This window comes from Tachysurus fulvidraco, chromosome 14 (assembly GCF_022655615.1).
Source record: "Tachysurus fulvidraco isolate hzauxx_2018 chromosome 14, HZAU_PFXX_2.0, whole genome shotgun sequence".
Taxonomy (NCBI): Eukaryota; Metazoa; Chordata; class Actinopteri; order Siluriformes; family Bagridae; genus Tachysurus; species Tachysurus fulvidraco.
The window spans coordinates 1,523,619-1,541,662 of NC_062531.1; the positions used below are offsets into that span (position 1 = coordinate 1,523,619).

Below are 18,044 nucleotides of genomic sequence, written 5' to 3' on the forward strand. Positions count from 1 at the left end.
TGTTGGTGTTGAGATGGTGAATGTCGGTGTTTAGATGGTGAATGTTGGTGTTCGATGGTGAATGTTGGTGTTAGATGGTGAATGTTGGTGTTTAGATGGTGAATGTTGGTGTTCGATGGTGAATGTTGGTGTTCGATGGTGAATGTTGGTGTCTAGATGGTGAATGTTGGTGTGTAGATGGTGAATGTTGGTGTTTAGATGGTGAATGTTGGTGTTTAGATGGTGAATGTTGGTGTTTAGATGGTGAATGTTGGTGTGTAGATGGTGAATGTTGGTGTCTAGATGGTGAATGTTGGTGTGTAGATGGTGAATGTTGGTGTCTAGATGGTGAATGTTGGTGTGTAGATGGTGAATGTTGGTGTCTAGATGGTGAATGTTGGTGTGTAGATGGTGAATGTTGGTGTCTAGATGGTGAATGTTGGTGTGTAGATGGTGAATGTTGGTATGTAGATGGTGAATGTTGGTGTTTAGATGGTGAATGTTGGTGTGTAGATGGTGAATGTTGGTGTTTAGATGGTGAATGTTGGTGTTTAGATGGTGAATGTTGGTGTGTAGATGGTGAATGTTGGTGTTTAGATGGTGAATGTTGGTGTTAGATGATGAATGTTGGTGTTTAGATGGTGAATGTTGGTGTTAGATGGTGAATGTTGGTGTGTAGATGGTGAATGTTGGTGTTTAGATGGTGAATGTTGGTGTTCGATGGTGAATGTCGGTGTCTAGATGGTGAATGTCGGTGTGTAGATGGTGAATGTCAGTGTTTAGATGGTGAATGTCGGTGTTAGATGGTGAATGTTGGTGTGTAGATGGTGAATGTTGGTGTTTAGATGGTGAATGTTGGTGTTCGATGGTGAATGTCGGTGTCTAGATGGTGAATGTCGGTGTGTAGATGGTGAATGTCAGTGTTTAGATGGTGAATGTCGGTGTTAGATGGTGAATGTTGGTGTGTAGATGGTGAATGTTGGTGTTTAGATGGTGAATGTTGGTGTGTAGATGGTGAATGTTGGTGTTCGATGGTGAATGTTGGTGTTAGATGATGAATGTTGGTGTCTAGATAGTGAATGTTGGTGTCTAGATGGTGAATGTTGGTGTGTAGATGGTGAATGTTGGTGTTTAGATGGTGAATGTTGGTGTTCGATGGTGAATGTCGGTGTCTAGATGGTGAATGTCGGTGTGTAGATGGTGAATGTCAGTGTTTAGATGGTGAATGTCGGTGTTTAGATGGTGAATGTTGGTGTGTAGATGGTGAATGTCGGTGTTTAGATGGTGAATGTCGGTGTGTAGATGGTGAATGTCAGTGTTTAGATGGTGAATGTCGGTGTGTAGATGGTGAATGTCGGTGTGTAGATGGTGAATGTTGGTGTGTAGATGGTGAATGTTGGTGTTTAGATGGTGAATGTTGGTGTTTAGATGGTGAATGTTGGTGTGTAGATGGTGAATGTTGGTGTTTAGATGGTGAATGTTGGTGTTTAGATGGTGAATGTTGCAGTGCTGATGATTCGTCTGGTGTTAGTTTTGGTGTTTTGTTGATAGTTGTTGTTTGCTGTTAGATGGTGTTTGTGGTGTTTGTGGTTGTGTAAAATGTTCACACACAGTGTTTATAGACATCTAACATACACAATCTAAACATTCACTTTTGCCCAATTTTCCCACCGTTAGTTAGTGACATGGCTTCCTCCTCCCATCCCCTGTAGGCCAAACCGTGTCATTGCACCACTCCAGTCAAGGCAACAACAGCACGCTGAATAGTTTCCAAATCGAAGGAAACCACAGAATTCTGTATTCAGGGAGACGTGTTACTCTGAGTGATGAGGTGAAATGTACGCTGGCATGTAAAGTGCCAATAATAAGCTGAAAAATAACAGCCATATTTAAAGTCTTCTGTCAGCAGTGTGTTTTATGGAGGCAGTTTGTGGTCCGGTGAATATTTCTGTAATTCGTGCGGCAACGTTTTGGAGAATTGTTTTTTTTTTTTTAATTTTCGTTCAAGTGGCTCAGCAACGAGCCAAATGGAGCACATTAACGCTTGTGTTATTGTTGTGATTGTCATGTCGTGTCATGTCGTGTCATGTCGTGTCATGTCGTGTCACATCGTGTTTATGAAAGAAAGGTTTTTTCGACGATGATCATTTTTAATAAACTCACACACACACACATATGACCTCATGTGGGTTATATAAGAGTAAAGCAAGGCTGTGGTTGTGTGTGTGTTTGTGTGTGTGTGTGTGTGTGTGTGTGTGTGTGTGTGTGTGTGTGTGTGTGTGTGTGTGTGAGAGAGAGTCTGATCTCAGCAGATTTTGCTCCTGCATGATTGACTGTGTTATAGATGGAAGTAGCAGCCGATCGTTAGCTTTCCAGAGCACGCACTCGAGCTGTCATGTTCTGTAGTTTGTAATGAGATCTGTTTTTCCAGAACGCTACGAAAAAGGCTCCAGACAATTAGCCGCGGTTTTAGAGCTCAACTAACAATTACTGCTGCTTGGAGCGAAACCGGGTTTGAGTGCAGCGAGCCTGGAGGATACTCACATAACACCGCATTACATTAAATCCAAGGCCATGACAACACACTGGCGACGAGCAGAAGTTATTTTTACTCCTGGCTTTTTTTTTTGCACAAACTTTAAATCTTCTGCGGTCTTTAAATAAAGAGCCTCTGTAGCAGCGTCCTGACGTCTGTTTACGTTTTATAGCAGTTACATTCAGGTTTAAAACCTTTCCCAGGTCTCATGTCCAGCTCAGTAATGATCGATATAAACAATGCTGATTGAAATGAAGCTGTAAAAAGCCTCTCCCTTCCCTCGGGGGTCTCGGCTCACAACGAGCCTCTCTGAAACGGAGATCTTGTAAAACGCATGCTTAACGTCTTGCACTGGAGTTGAGCCAACGTTCATAAAGCGTCCGATCGCTCTCGGTGAAGCTCCACATCCGAGCGGGAGACGTCCGAGCGAAACAGATCGTAAGGATGAAAACACTGACACTTCCGGACTCTGATCGGTCAGAAGGTGTCGATTCATTCTCTCTAACCGAAGCTATGACTGTAGAAGAGGTTTATATCGTTGCACTACTTCCGATACGTTATCGTCGCCGTAGCAACTGCTCGATCACAGGTACCGCTTCACAAAGACAAATTAAAAACAAGTGACGTGGGGATGTGGGGATGTGGTAGCCGAGTGGTTAAGGAGTCGGAAGATTGTGAGTTAGAATCTCAGGTCCATTAAACTGCCACAGCTGGGCCCCTGAGCAAGGCCCTTAACACTCAGCGGCTCAGGTGTATAAAAAGCGTGTCTGCCAAACACTGAAACTCAGAGACGTGCTGCTCCAGGAAAGTAATCAGATTCATCACACCAGCCCGTACTTGATCATTTTCCTCCGTTCCACTTCCCACCCTGTGAAAGCCCGCATCGCAGCACCTGCACATATGAACGTGTGCCGACTGCAGTCTTTAATCAAAAGCGTGTACATAACGACGCTTTATAACGAGCCAGGTATGAAACGTCTACTTACATTTTCCTGAAGTCAGAGCGGTGTTTGATTTACATGCCCAGAGCCTAGTGCATACACGCCGCCACTGCCAAGGTCAACACCGGCAGCCGCACTTGTTTTTCCCCGAACGGTTTAGCAGGACATTAAACATTTTGACAAAATTATCTAACGCGGCCCGACTCGCACTGCTTTAGCCGCTGACCTCATTGCTAAATGTGTTTACCCTGGCTGAAACGGCCCATTTAGACTCCTTTTACTCGGTAAATATCTGCCGTCACTTTCTGAAGCTAATATTAAAAAGATGCCAGTGAAAATAGAGCACGCTGCTCGCCGTGCGGACTTTTACACGGAGGACGACCTACGCTCGACGTCTCCCTGAAATTCACACTCACTATTTGGCTCGTGTTTCCTCCTCGCGTGCATCACATACTGCTGGTTTGTAAGGAATGCAGATCTAATAGCTGAGAAATCTGCGTAGCCAATTAGCGAATGAGTTTTGCTTTGATCTTGGAACAGTGACATCACAGATCAGGACCAGAGTTACATTCACTCCACAAGTCCGAAAGACTTTCCTTAATGACTTAGTTGTCTCTCTCGGTTCTGCAGTTGTGGGATTTGAACCCACAGCATTACGATCATTAACACTAGAAGACTGTGCCAGCAGCGCCCCCGTCTGGAGACATCACATACACCACAGTGTGATGTGTGTATTTAGTGTGTGAAGTGTGTATGTAGTGTATATAATGTATATGTAGTGTATATGTAGTGTGTATATGTAGTGTGTATATAGTAGGAATATAGTGTATATGACATATACACACTATATACACTGTATATACACTACATATACACTATATACACTGTATATACACTACATATACACTATATACACATAATATACACACTACATATACACATTTTTTCACACTGTATATACACTATATACACTACATATACACTATATACACTACATATACACTATATACACACAACATATACACTATATACACTGTATATACACTACATATACACTATATCCACGCTACATATACACTGTATATACACTACATATACACTATATACACACTACATATACACACCTCATATACACTGTATATACACTACATATACACTGTATATACACTACATATACACTATATACACACTACATATACACACCTCATATACACTGTATATACACTACATATACACTACATATACACTATATACACACTACATATACACACCTCATATACACTGTATATACACTACATATACACTACATATACACTGTATATACACTACATATACACTATATACACACTACATATACACTGTATATACACTACATATACACTATATACACGCTACATATACACTGTATATACGTTACATATAGTGTGTATATAGTGTATATGTAGTGTATATACAATGTATATGTAGTGTATATACAGTGTATATAGTGTATATGTTGAGTGTATATAGTGTATATGTAGTATATACAGTGTATATGTAGTGTGTATATAGTGTATATGTAGTGTATATACAGTGTATATGTAGTGTGTATACAGTGTATATGTAGTGTGTATATAGTGTATATGTTGTGTGTAGATCACATCCCCTCAGCTCCATCAAGCTGCTCTGAAGTAAATATAAATTGTAAACTTGCTGGATGGAGCGATGACCTGAATCCCTTCCTCATGGTTAACCAGAAGCAGAACCATTTCCCAGAGAGACGTAATCATTCACTCGTTCACTCGTTCGCCACAGAGCGACAGATGAGACAAGACGAACGAGGGACGGAGCTCTCATCCTCATGAATCTTCAGGCTGGAAAAAATGGAGCAGTCTGGTTCCTTTCCAGATATCATGTCTGATCCCCTGATGAGACTGTGTGTGTGTGTGTGTGTGTGTGTGTGTGTGTGTGTGTGTGTGTGTGTGTGTGTGTGTGTGTGTGATCCTCTAACATACACAAGACTTCAGAAATGGATTTAAACTGGAATTTGATTCTTTCAGGGGTCATGAGTCTGAGATGTTGTCATCAAAAATCCGTCTGGTTTGGAATCTGTGTTTAATAAGCCGCTAGTTCATCATCCACTTTTCCGTTTTTTCTTGTGGGGGTGGTGTTGTTCCTCTGCTGGACCTGAGTTCAAACCACAGCTCTTTCTTTTCCATCCACCTTGTTTTTTCCTGCCTTTCTCCCTGTTTCAGACTCCAGGACTTTGATCCTCTCACGTCTTTTGATATTTGTCCAGATTTAAAGTGCCCCTTTTTCTCCCCAATCTGCTTCTGTCTTTAAATGAATCGTGTTCACATGAGAGTCATGATCAGTGAGTCGACTCTGCTGAGTCAGGAGTGACTCACTCGGAGTCACTCGTTTCCACACTCGTGTTCCCACACTTCAGGTTCTGTAATGAAAACTCGGGCCACTAAACTTACTGTATTTCCCACAATATATACGACACACTGAATACTTCGCAGGCGTGTTGATTTCCGTACCATTTGTACTACGTGACTGCCCCCTACTGGTGCAGCTGTGTTAGTGTTCACGTCATTAGTTCATCTCCTCCTCTTCCGTTCTTCTTACTCTTACTCCTCTGTGTTCGACATCATAAAAAGTCTAATCTACTACTGACAACAAATTCCAGAAATTAGTATCAAATGCCCTTTTCATACTGAAGAGAGAGAGAGACAGACAGAGAGAGAGAGCGAGAGAGACAGAGAGACAGACAGAGAGAGAGAGACAGACAGAGAGAGACAGAGAGACAGACAGAGAGAGAGAGTGACAGAGAGACAGACAGAGAGAGACAAACAGTCAGAGAGACAGACAGAGAGAGAGGGACAGAGAGAGCGACAGAGAGACAGACAGAGAGAGAGAGAGACAGACAGAGAGAGAGAGCGACAGAGAGACAGACAGAGAGAGAGCGACAGAGAGACAGACAGAGAGAGAGCGACAGAGAGACAGACAGAGAGAGAAGGACAGAGAGAAAGAGAGAGACAGTCAGAGAGAGAGGAGGAGACAGAGAGAGAGACAGAGAGGGAGAGAGAGTCTTTCTGACTCACATTCTGATTGAGGTCAAAGGTCAGATAGAGAGAGAGACACAGAGAGAGAGACAGACAGACAGAGAGTGTCTGTCTGTCTCTCTGTGTCTCTCTCTCTCTCTCCTGAGAGGTATCAGATGCTGGGAAATGAAGTGCAGTAAAGGTGAGCATGTCTCATTGCAGATGATCTAAGAGAGAGAGAGAGAGAGAGAGAGAGAGAGAGAGAGAGAGAGAGAGAGAGAGAGAGAGAGAAAGCCAAGGGGAGAGATGAATCGCACACGTATGAAAGCGTATGAAAGATTCCCGTCATTCCTGCAGACTGAGCGCAGCTCCAGCTGGCTCTGATTACGCCGTGATTCACATGGAGGCAGCTTGTAAAAATATGAAGAGTATAACTGTTTCCTGAGTTCCTGCTGACAGAAGATGCCCCAGGAGGCAGCAGGCAAACACGTGAGTGCAGCATTAGTGCAGGTTTGTCCACGAGATGTGGATATTACAGGGCAGCTGAGGAAAGTCTCACAGAAAATGGCAGAAATGTCAGAAATGTCACGCCAGAGACGCCTGAGTCACCGTGAGAAAACGTGCGGCGCTCCAGCTTGGGCTGATGAAACACTGGAAAGTCGCCGTTACGGATGATGTCATAGTGTCGAGTCCACAAAACAGCTCACTGATTTTTACAGCTGCTCTGAGAAACAGGACGGCGTTCATCCACAATCACTGTGCGGAAAAATAAATCACACACACACACACACACACACACACACACACACACAAACACACACAGACACACACACAGACACAAACACAGACACAGACACACACACATACAAACACACACAGACACACACACAGACACAAACACACACACACACACACATACAAACACACACAGACACAAACACAGACACACACACACACACACACACAGACACAAACACACACATACAAACACACACAGACACACACACAGACACAAACACACACACAAACACACACACATACAAACACACACAGACACAAACACACACACAGACACACACAAACACACGCACACACACAGACTCACACACACACACAGACTCACACACACACACAGACTCACACACACACACAGACTCACACACACACACAGACTCACACACACAGACACACAGACACAAACTCACACACAGCACACACACACAGCGCAGAGGAAATGTGTACTACAAAGAATTAGCAAGTGCGTAATTTTAATTCAATTCAATTTAGTTTGATAAAAAAATATTTTTTTATCACTATATAAAATATAGAAATATAGAAAAGTATATTTTATTACAAAGAATGACCAAAAAATAGCAATTTGTAATTAAAAAAAAATAAAAATACACGTTACAAAAAGTGAGGCACGGTGGCTAAGTGGTTAGCACGTTCACCTCACACCTCCAGGGTCGGGGGTTCGATTCCCGCCTCCACCTTGTGTGTGTGGAGTTTGCATGTTCTCCCCGTGCCTCGGGGGTTTCCTCCGGGTACTCGGTTTCCTCCCCTGGTCCAAAGACATGCATGGTAGGTTGATTGGCATCTCTGGGAGATTGTCCGTAGTGTGTGAGTGTGTGTGTGAGTGAATGAGAGTGTGTGTGTGTGCCCTGTGATGGGTTGGCACTCCGTCCAGGGTGTATCCTGCCTCGATGCCCGATGATGCCTGAGATAGGCACAGGCTCCCCGTGACCCGAGATAGTTCGGATAAGCGGTAGAAGATGAATGAATGTTACAAAAAAAAGAGGGAAAAAGAATTCCATCCATTTTTAACATTAATCCAGCAAATGGCTTTTTTTCTGAAAATGAACTTGTAATAGTGGGTTTAATTTTTGGACAGAAGGATTTCTATTCGTTTGTATAATAATCGATCTTGATCCTGTGCTGTCAGGAGAAAGCGACCGTGATGTGTTTCTGATGATATTTATCTCCTTCAGCCCTTTAGACACGACTACACTAAGTCCAGCTCTCAGTGTCGTGTGCATTGTGTAGTGAACGCGGCGCTTGTGTTATTATTGTGTTGCTATAACGGCGTGTCGATCCCGCTGCTTTCACAGATCCCTGAAGCTTGTTGTTCCTTCTCCGGCTGTTTCATGAGAACTACACCGGGGCACTTTGGAGTCGTGGCAGCATTGTGTGTTTGTCATTTGTACAGAAGGACTTTTTATTTCTGAAATGCTGGCTGAAGAATTTAAAAGCACTAACAAAGGATTTAGTTGTTCAGTTCCAGCGATCACAACTTCCCTTCTGAGCCAGCACTTTAATAACCCCAGCGCTTTAATAACCCCAGCGCTGTAATAACCCCAGCGCTTTAATAACCCCAGGCCTGCGCTTGATCAAATCCAGTCTGCGACATTTACATGATGATTATTTGATGTTGTTTGTTTGGACACAGCACATGTGAACAGCTCAGGGAACCTGCTGATCTCCTCTCCAGCTTCAGCCACTAACACAACACACACACACAACACACACAACACACACAACACACACAACACACACAACACACACAACACACACAAGTGTTAGCTTTGGGTTGAAGCCTGTTTACATTAAAGGACACATTTAAATCACAGCTCTAACAGAATCATAGTGAAGTGCACAAAGAAGTGTAAAGTGACATAGAGAACAAAAACATGAAGCCTCTCTCTCTCTCTCTCTCTCTCTCTCTCTCTCTCTCTCTCTCTCTCTCTCTCTCTCTCTCTCTCTCTCTCAGGTTATCTGGCCCATTGCTCTCTCCAGGAATCAATCCACTGAAGGCTCCGTCTCCATCATCCACGTTGGTGGAGAAACAGCAGAATCTGTCATCTACACAGCAGCACAAATCCTACTCCTCATTCCACAACCTCTCTGAAGGTACATACATGTATACTGTACAGAAAGAAAGAAAGAAAGAATCTGTGTGTAACAGAGATTGTAACAGTGTGTGTGTAACAGTGTGTGTGTAACATTGTGTGTGTAACATTGTGTGTAACACTGAGTGTAACACTGTGTGTGTAACATTGTGTGTGTAACAGTGTGTTTAACATTGTGTGTAACATTGTTTAAACATTGAGTGTAACATTGAGTGTAACACTGTGTGTAACCGTGTGTGTAACAGTGTGTAACAGTGTGTGTAACATTGTGTGTAACATTGAGTGTAACCGTGTGTGTAACATTGAGTGGGTGTAACCGTGTGTGTAACACTGAGTGTAACATTGAGTGTAACATTGAGTGTAACCGTGTGTGTTGCTGTTTTTTTTTTCTTTTCAGATTACCGGGGAAATTTCCAGAGCTGTTTCCACTTTGGGGAGAATTATAGAACAGAGCAGAACATCAACAACACTCACATCCCTGCAGATCCTCACAACTTCAACACACACACACACAATGGCTTACACACCAGCTCCAATACAGGTACACACACACACACACACACACACACACACACACACACACACACACACACACACACACACACACTTTTCACTATATAAACTCAAAAGCACAAAAACTGAACTCTGACCCCACTGTGGTGTGTGTGTGTGTGTGTGTGTGTGTGTGTGTGTGTGTGTATAGGGTTCAGTTTGGTGCCGGATCTTGCAGGTACTGGGTCTCAGTTCAGTCTCAGTGCAGATGACAGCATCTTCTTCCAGCTCGGAGCCTTCGAGCGAAGCCTGAGTCAGATGTCCTCAGTGTACACGGAGACGTAGAGCATCACTCCATCTAGCGCTCTATCACCATATCACTCTCTCTATCCATCATACTACGACTCGGTTACTATAGTTCTCCATCACTCTATCTTTCCATTGCCGACAATATATCACTGCATTAGTCTATCACTCCATCACTAGTCCTCCATCACTCTATACCTCTATTACTGCTCGCTCCGTAACATCACCTTCCACACGTTACTCTAATACGGTCACGCCATCATGTCACTCTTTTATTCTCTCTCACTCTATCATTCCTTCACTATTCCTCCATCACTGCTCTTTATCATGTTCCCTCCTTTCTTCTCCTTGCTTTCTTTCTCACTCTCTCGCTCTCTCTCTCTCAACTGAAGTGTATAAGTATTATATAGACTTTGTGTGTACCGTTGCTGTGTTTATCAGTGAATGTTTGCAGCGTGTGTATTGTGTTTTAATTTTCTCTTCTGTCTGTTTGTGTGTGTGTGTGTGTGTGTGTGTGTGTGTGTGTGTGTGTGTGTTTAAAGTTCGGCTTATCATCCTTTTATCAGATGTACAAAATGTACAGTTTGTTAAACTATTAATTATTGTGTCACTATATCGTGTGTCAGAAAATAAAATTTCCTTTAATAATGCATTCTCGTTTCTTGGTGTGTGTGTGTGTGTGTGTGTGTGTGTGTGTGTGTGTGTGTGTAAGTGTCAGTGTGTGAGTGTGTGAAAGTGTGTCGGTGTGTGTGGAAAATTAAGACCTAATGTAGTGAGTAAACTCCGCCCCCTGGTGGAGACTCTCAGCTGTACCACATTACAGAGGAAGACAAACTGCGTCAGTTTAAACACGTGACGTTATTAAACCTTCTGATTGGTCGTCGTGTTGACGTTAATTCGCTCTTAACAGCAGCTTTGACTTTAATGCAGCTTTTTATAAACGCACTCCCGCCGATATCTTATCGTTTCCATAGTAACAGCTCATAGACAGAGACGTGAACAGAACACGCCACATAAACACTGATTAAAACGTGTGAGATGAAGTTTTATTTTCTGGGTAATCAGATATTTTACAACGTTTATGGAAGGTCATAGTTAGTTTTTATTTATCTGTAGATGATCTATTATCTATTATTTATATCTGTAGATTCTTTTAACTACATTTTTTGTTTTTTTTACTTTAAATACATAAAATAATCTAATCTAAAAATCTGGAGCACCTTAAATTAAAAAAAATCAATGAAATCCGGTCTGGAACAAAGCAAAAAAAAAAAAAAAACCTTCTATATATTTTAATTAATCAATTAATGTGGAACTTCATGTCTATGGGGAAATGAACAGGGTCAGGTCCAGAGTCTTCATCAGGAGCGCTTGGTCCTCCTGGTCATGTAGCTCTGGTAGTAGAAGTTGCTAAAGAGCAGGATGAGGCTGATGCAGTAGGCGAACACGACGGCGTTCATGGAGTCGGGGAAGTCGCACTCGGTGAACAGGTTGTAGCCGGTGTGTGTGGTGAGAAGAACAAACTGCAGCTGTGAACAAACCAAAGTTCACGTCGGTCATCTTCTTACCGTAATGTCCTACTGAGGCAGCACAGTGTGTGTGCGTGTGTGTGTGTGTGTGTGTGTTTACCAGTTGCAGGGAAGTGAGGTAACGTTTCCACCACAGATATTTCTGCATGTGAGGACCAAAAGCTGCCAGACCGTAATACAGATACATGATGATGTGTACAAAAGTGTTGAGGAGGCCGATGAAGAACGCTACACACACACACACACACGCACACACACACACACAGCATCAGTTATACATCAGCACACAGCTCATCATCATCATCAGTGGTAAAGAGGAAGCAGGGCAGCGTACATTGTCCCCCGGCGAAGTACTTGACTCCGGCCCACCAGTTGAAGATCATGGTGCCATGATGGTAGATGTGCAGGAAGGTCAGCTGACTGTTTTTCTTACGCAGGATAAAAAACACCTGGTGGTCGGAGGGTAAGAACGAGTCGGATTTTTACTGAGATATATTCACCATCACATAAACACTAACATTCACCAAAAACACTGTTCAACACCCAAAAAACCACAATTCACCACACACCAACATTCCCATAGCAAACCCCATAAGTCACCACCAAACACCAACACTTCCAACTAAACATCAACATTCACAAACCAACACTTAACAACAAACCCAGATAAAACACACAAAACCAACACCACTATCGCTACCGAACACAAACACACATACACACACACACACAAAACCCTCACTAACACACAAGTATTCGACACACACACATACACAAAACCCTCACTAACACACTATAATTCTACACACACACACACAAAACCCTCACTAACACACTAGTATTCTACACACACACACACACACATCACACACCACAATAACCATCACGAATACGAGGAGGCTACACATCACTACACACACTACTTATATTCTAAACCCTCACGACACACGAGGAGGCGAAGCAAACCCAACACACACACCACCCACACCACAAACCCGCACTAAAACACGAGGCGAACACACAGACACACACACACACACACACACCCCACACACACACACACACCACACACAAAACCCGCACGCAACACACGAGGAGCTACACACACACCCACACACACACACACAACACACACACACACACACCCCACACACACCCATCACACATAACCCTCACGAACACCACGAGTATGCTACACACACCACATCACACAACCCTCCGACACCACCTAGGATTCTACGCACAGCACACACACACACACACACACACACACACACAGCACACTCACACAACCCGCACGAACCACACGAGGAGGTCCGACACACACAACACACACACACACACAGCACACCCGCACGAAACACACTAGGATGCGACGCACACACACACAACCCACACACACAAACCCCGCACGCTACACACGAGGCGACACACAGACACATCACACACACACACACATACACAAAACCCTCACTAACACACTATAATTCTACACACACACACACACACAAAACCCTCACTAACACACTAGTATTCTACACACACACACACACACACACACACAACCCTCACTAACACACTATTATTCTACTCACACACACACACACACACACACACACACACACACACACACACACAAAACCCTCACTAACACACTAGTGTTCTACACACACACACACACACACACACACACACACAGTGTTGTGTTTAGTTAGTGGTCGGTCAGTCGTTGTGTAACAGACACTTTGTGCTGCAGTAACTCACGGTGTCACTGAGCTCGATGACCTTGGAGAAGAAGAACCACCAGCACACTCTGGCCATCTGAGACCCGGGAAATAAAAACACAGAGAAAACGACACGTTAAAGCGAGTCACTGCGAACGCTCCATGGTTAAAAACTGGTGAAAACAAATCTTCAGTGTCAGCACTTTGAAACAGCTCAATAACATAAAACATAAAAACACTGCAAATCTCTGTGTTCAAACTGTGTATAAGGAAACCGGCGCCGATCCGTCACACGACCGCCTTACGCTGTCGATCGGTTTGATAACGACATGGTGATTACGTTTCTGTCACGTTTACGTCACGTGACACACTCGTACATCCATCCAGTGTATCGATGATAACATTACCACTGGTTCACTAGGACACACGACATCATCAGCCTAGAACTGAAAGCAAATTAGAGCACAAGTTCTTTTAAATACATAAATCAGGGATAAATAAGTGTTTCACCCTCATGGCCAGGGGACTGGTGCTGTAGTCCACAGGCTGACACAAGTAGCTGTAGTTCGACACCCAAGACGTCACTAAAAACTACAAAATACACAAAGGTGTAGAGCAAAATCACACGCCGTACAGTTGTATATCAGTGGACTTGTGAAGATATTCGTTAATGATATAAATAATAACTATGAGTGAGATATAAACACCTAAGATGGTACATAAAGGTTGCATCCTGAGTAAGAAAATAATATTTATACCTTTATGTTAAAGATAAACATTAATCAGATGACCTTTAACTGGAAGACGAGCGACTCCTCGGAGGGACACGTTACCTCGTGGAACATGTAGACCGACAGACAAACCATCGCAAAGTTATAAACTATAAGCACAAGTCTGAGGTCCACGGCTTCCCTGTTCCTCATGAGTCTGGGTCCGAGCCAGATGATGCCCAGGTAGCAGAGGAAGATCCACAAGACAGGAACGGGCGAGTAAACCAGCAGCCATGGGTCAGTTCTCTTATCTGGCACCAACAGTGAAGGGAAATTTGTAGGGGGAAAAAATCTGAATTTAATAAACTGGGTAACTTTTTGCAGAAGAACTTTCAAGAACAGCGGTGATAAAGTGTTTCACAGTACAGGAACAGTACACGAACAGTACAGGAACAGCACAGGAACAGTACATCAACATTACACAAACAGTACACGAACAGTACAGAAACAGCACAGGAACAGTACATCAACGGTACAGGAACAGCACATCAACGGTACAGGAACAGCACAGGAACAGTACATCCTCAGTACAAGAACAGCACAGGAACAGTACATCAACAGTACAGAAACAGCACATCAACGGTACAGGAACAGTACACGAACAGCACAGGAACAGTACACGAACAGCACAGGAACAGCACAGAAACAGTAGAGGAACAGCACACGAACAGTACACGAACAGCACAGGAACAGTACACGAACAGCACAGGAACAGTACAGGAACAGCACATCAACAGTACAGGAACAGCACGTACACAAACAGCAGAGGAACAGTAAAGGAACAGCACACGAACAGTACACGAACAGCACAGGAACAGTACACGAACAACACAGGAACAGTAGAGGAACAGCACACGAACAGTACACGAACAGCACAGGAACAGTACACGAACAACACAGGAACAGTAGAGGAACAGCACACGAACAGTACACGAACAGCACAGGAACAGTACACGAACAACACAGGAACAGTAGAGGAACAGCACACGAACAGCACAGGAACAGTACATGAACAACACAGGAACAGTAAAGGAACAGCACACGAACAGCACAGGAACAGTACACGAACAACACAGGAACAGTAGAGGAACAGCACACGAACAGTACACGAACAGCACAGGAACAGTACACGAACAGCACAGGAACAGTAGAGGAACAGCACACGAACAGCACAGGAACAGTACATGAACAACACAGGAACAGTAAAGGAACAGCACACGAACAGTACACAAACACAAGACAAAAAAACATGTAAACAAAAATCTAAACACAAAAGTCTTCAGCTGCTTTTTTAAAGGTTTCCACATGTCCACAGATGTTAAGGAGATCCAAAGCACTGCAGTTTAAAATGGTCTGAAAATGTGAACAAAAATAGTGATATTCTTGGGCAAACAAATATCATGTCTGGGATATTAGATTCGATTTAGTTTCAGATTGTCTGTCTGTCCAACAGAGGATCTCGTTGGCGTAATATGTGAAGGACGAGAGGTTGAATATTTGGAGTTTTGGAGTTTAATCAGCAAAGGAACCGAATTACATTGGGAAATTGTTCCAAACCAGATCAAGGTCAAATGTTCGAAATGTTGTTTAGAGAGATTCTGTACTGTTTGGATTTTTCTGGGATACAAATTAAGAATAAGACCTGAGGAGAAAGATTATTGGTCAACAAACAAAGTTAAAACAAACAAACAAAAACAAAACTAAGATGAATTTTTAAAGGCTTTTGCAAAACAGTTTGAATTGGTTTTGCATCTTTAATCTTTATGCTCTAAAGTAATTACAGACTCCTGATTCCGACACGCAGTCACATCCAGAGAATAAACAGAGAATGTCATGTGTCATGAGCAGAAACTGCTGATCTCCAAGCTGGACCTTTTCACCAACACGACCTCCTACATTAGAAACATTACCAGGAGAAGATAATGACCTGACAGAGGTGGGAGTAAGTCACACATGTGCAAGTCACAAGTAAGTCTCAAGACATGAATGTCAAGTCAAAGTCAATAGAGTCTTTTTTTTAGTATGTCAAGCAAGTCTCAAGTCTCAAATTTGCGACTTCGAGTCATATGACTCGAGTCCCCCATCTCTGTGATCCGATTACACTGATGGCCAGAAATTTAGAAGCCTTTACATTTTACGTAGTCTGTATTAAAAGAATTAATTAAACAAGTAATTCATTCATTAACTTATACTTTACATTACTGTCACTGATTAGGTTTCTGGGCCAAATCATGTGACTGGACTTTTTACTCATCTGGTGGACTGGATAATAAATTAAAGTCTTGTTCCCACCTCAGGAGGATTTGTAATTACTCAGGAAAATAAAAAATATCCCATTAGTCAGTGTGAACAGAATAAATGTTAAAACACCTCCATTGTCCAGGATCCACTGATGCAGTGACTCGACTCTCTGCCATGCTGAAGCCATTCAACAACCTGAACCTGAATTAAAAACACACAGCTTTAATAAAAGCTCCATTAGGCCATGAGAAATAAAATATAATAAAATAATTTCATTAGTAAATTCATTTATAAATAAATAAATTCATCAGGTTCATCTAAAAAAAAATCGGTTGATTCAGATCTGATTCAAAGATCCGATTCATTCGCAAACGACACATTACCTGTTCCAGCGTCTTAACCTCGACAGCTAATTAATAAAAACATTATTGATAGAATCCAAATGACAGCTGGAACCAAATTCCTTCTTTGCGTCAACCAACCTGGCCAATAAACCTGATTCTGTATCTGATTAAACATTTTACACAGTGAAGCCCGAGTGACTCTCATTAGACTCGTGTGTCGGCTCTTAGCGTTCACCGAAACGAAAAGAAGACCTACTCTGATTAACTATCTAATTAAACAATATTTCATTAAACACTCCACTTACGGGACTGAGACAAAACCGGTAAATGAGCAAAATGGACACAATTCAGAACTCAAATGAAAACAAAAGACGGAATCGATACTGAATCGGTAAACAGATAAAAGAGTCACCTAAGATTCACCTTTATGATTAAATGTGTAAAAAAAAAAAAGGTATTTAGTTTTAAAAAACAACAACTATATTTTAAACTAAATAACTTATTTATTTATTACACTAAAGTTCTTTTAATCATAAAGGTGAATCTTATAAGTGACTCTTTTATCTGTTTACCGAAAGTGTCGATTCCGGGTTTAGTTTTCATTCGAGTTCTGAATTGTGTCCGTTTTGCCCATTTACCGTATTTTACTCTTAAAAAATCAAATAAAAAATGACTCACAACAATATTTTAAACCATAAAATAATAGTCGAATAGTTATAGTAGGTATAAGATTTGACCCTCACCTACACGTGAAGTCTGGTGTGTTTATCTGAAGACTTTGGACACCAGATTTGTCTCCTGTTCTCTCACTGATAATAAGGCTGTAAACCTGAGCTGCTTCAGCACAGCTTCAGTCTTTACTGTTAAAAGCAGGTGGTTTTCTTTATGATGATGATGATAATAACTGAAGCGTCTCTTCAGCACCGTTTATGAGTTATGAGACTCGTGTCATTTATGAGATGAGAAAATGAAGCTTTTATTTTGAAGCTTTCTTGACTAAACCCAGTCCTGTTCTCCTTACACCTCTTCAACAAGACTGCACTTACAGTAGTTTCCTTCTACTGTCATCATCCACATTTCTAGCTGTATGTGTCCCTTCCTATTGTCTCATTTCTCCAGATTGTAAACCTTTTCATTAGCATTAAAACACACTGAACAGTAAATAAGACAGTTATAAACCTCATGCTGTTTTGTGATGATGAAGCATTTCAGGATGTGCTGACTGACTCGACCTCAGAGTGTATTTCGGT

At 42.3% G+C, this 18,044-nt stretch overlaps 2 protein-coding genes across 5 annotated transcripts in view; one reads left to right on the forward strand and one right to left on the reverse strand.

The window, feature by feature from the left end:
- The window catches only part of LOC113635324 (zinc finger protein GLIS1), a 58,384-nt gene that overhangs the window by 39,988 nt on the left and 352 nt on the right, over positions 1 to 18,044 (forward strand). The window contains exons 8-10 of the mRNA XM_047799927.1: positions 9,250 to 9,389; positions 9,786 to 9,929; positions 10,092 to 10,720. Of these exons, the coding sequence (XP_047655883.1) occupies positions 9,250 to 9,389; positions 9,786 to 9,929; positions 10,092 to 10,225 (418 nt within the window). The 3' untranslated portion in view covers positions 10,226 to 10,720. The remainder of the gene's footprint in view (positions 1 to 9,249; positions 9,390 to 9,785; positions 9,930 to 10,091; positions 10,721 to 18,044) is intronic.
- On the reverse strand, positions 11,211 to 17,769 carry elovl8b (ELOVL fatty acid elongase 8b). Of its 4 annotated transcripts, none has more exons than XM_047799887.1 (8): positions 17,542 to 17,769; positions 16,580 to 16,651; positions 14,231 to 14,460; positions 13,950 to 14,030; positions 13,480 to 13,536; positions 12,050 to 12,164; positions 11,816 to 11,943; positions 11,211 to 11,715 (listed from the first exon to the last, which is right to left on the reverse strand). In XM_047799887.1, exons 2-8 carry the CDS (start codon positions 16,635 to 16,637, stop codon positions 11,548 to 11,550), a joined length of 837 nt encoding a protein of 278 aa, XP_047655843.1. In that variant the 5' UTR covers positions 16,638 to 16,651; positions 17,542 to 17,769; the 3' UTR covers positions 11,211 to 11,547. The 4 variants fall into 4 exon arrangements, with proteins under 4 accessions (XP_047655843.1, XP_026990446.2, XP_026990448.2 ...); XM_027134645.2 differs by having other exon boundaries at positions 17,538 to 17,768; XM_027134647.2 differs by having other exon boundaries at positions 14,273 to 14,460; positions 17,538 to 17,763.

Excerpts from the sequence above, each read along its gene's own strand:
- elovl8b (XM_047799887.1), bottom strand. The coding sequence starts at position 16,637 with ATGGCTTCAGCATGGCAGAGAGTCGAGTCACTGCATCAGTGGATCCTG. Across the intron at positions 14,031-14,230 it reads CGCTCGTCTTCCAGTTAAAG|TTTTTAGTGACGTCTTGGGT; the intron begins GTCATCTGATTA and ends TGTATTTTGTAG. Across the intron at positions 13,537-13,949 it reads CCAGTCCCCTGGCCATGAGG|ATGGCCAGAGTGTGCTGGTG; the intron begins GTGAAACACTTA and ends CCCGGGTCTCAG.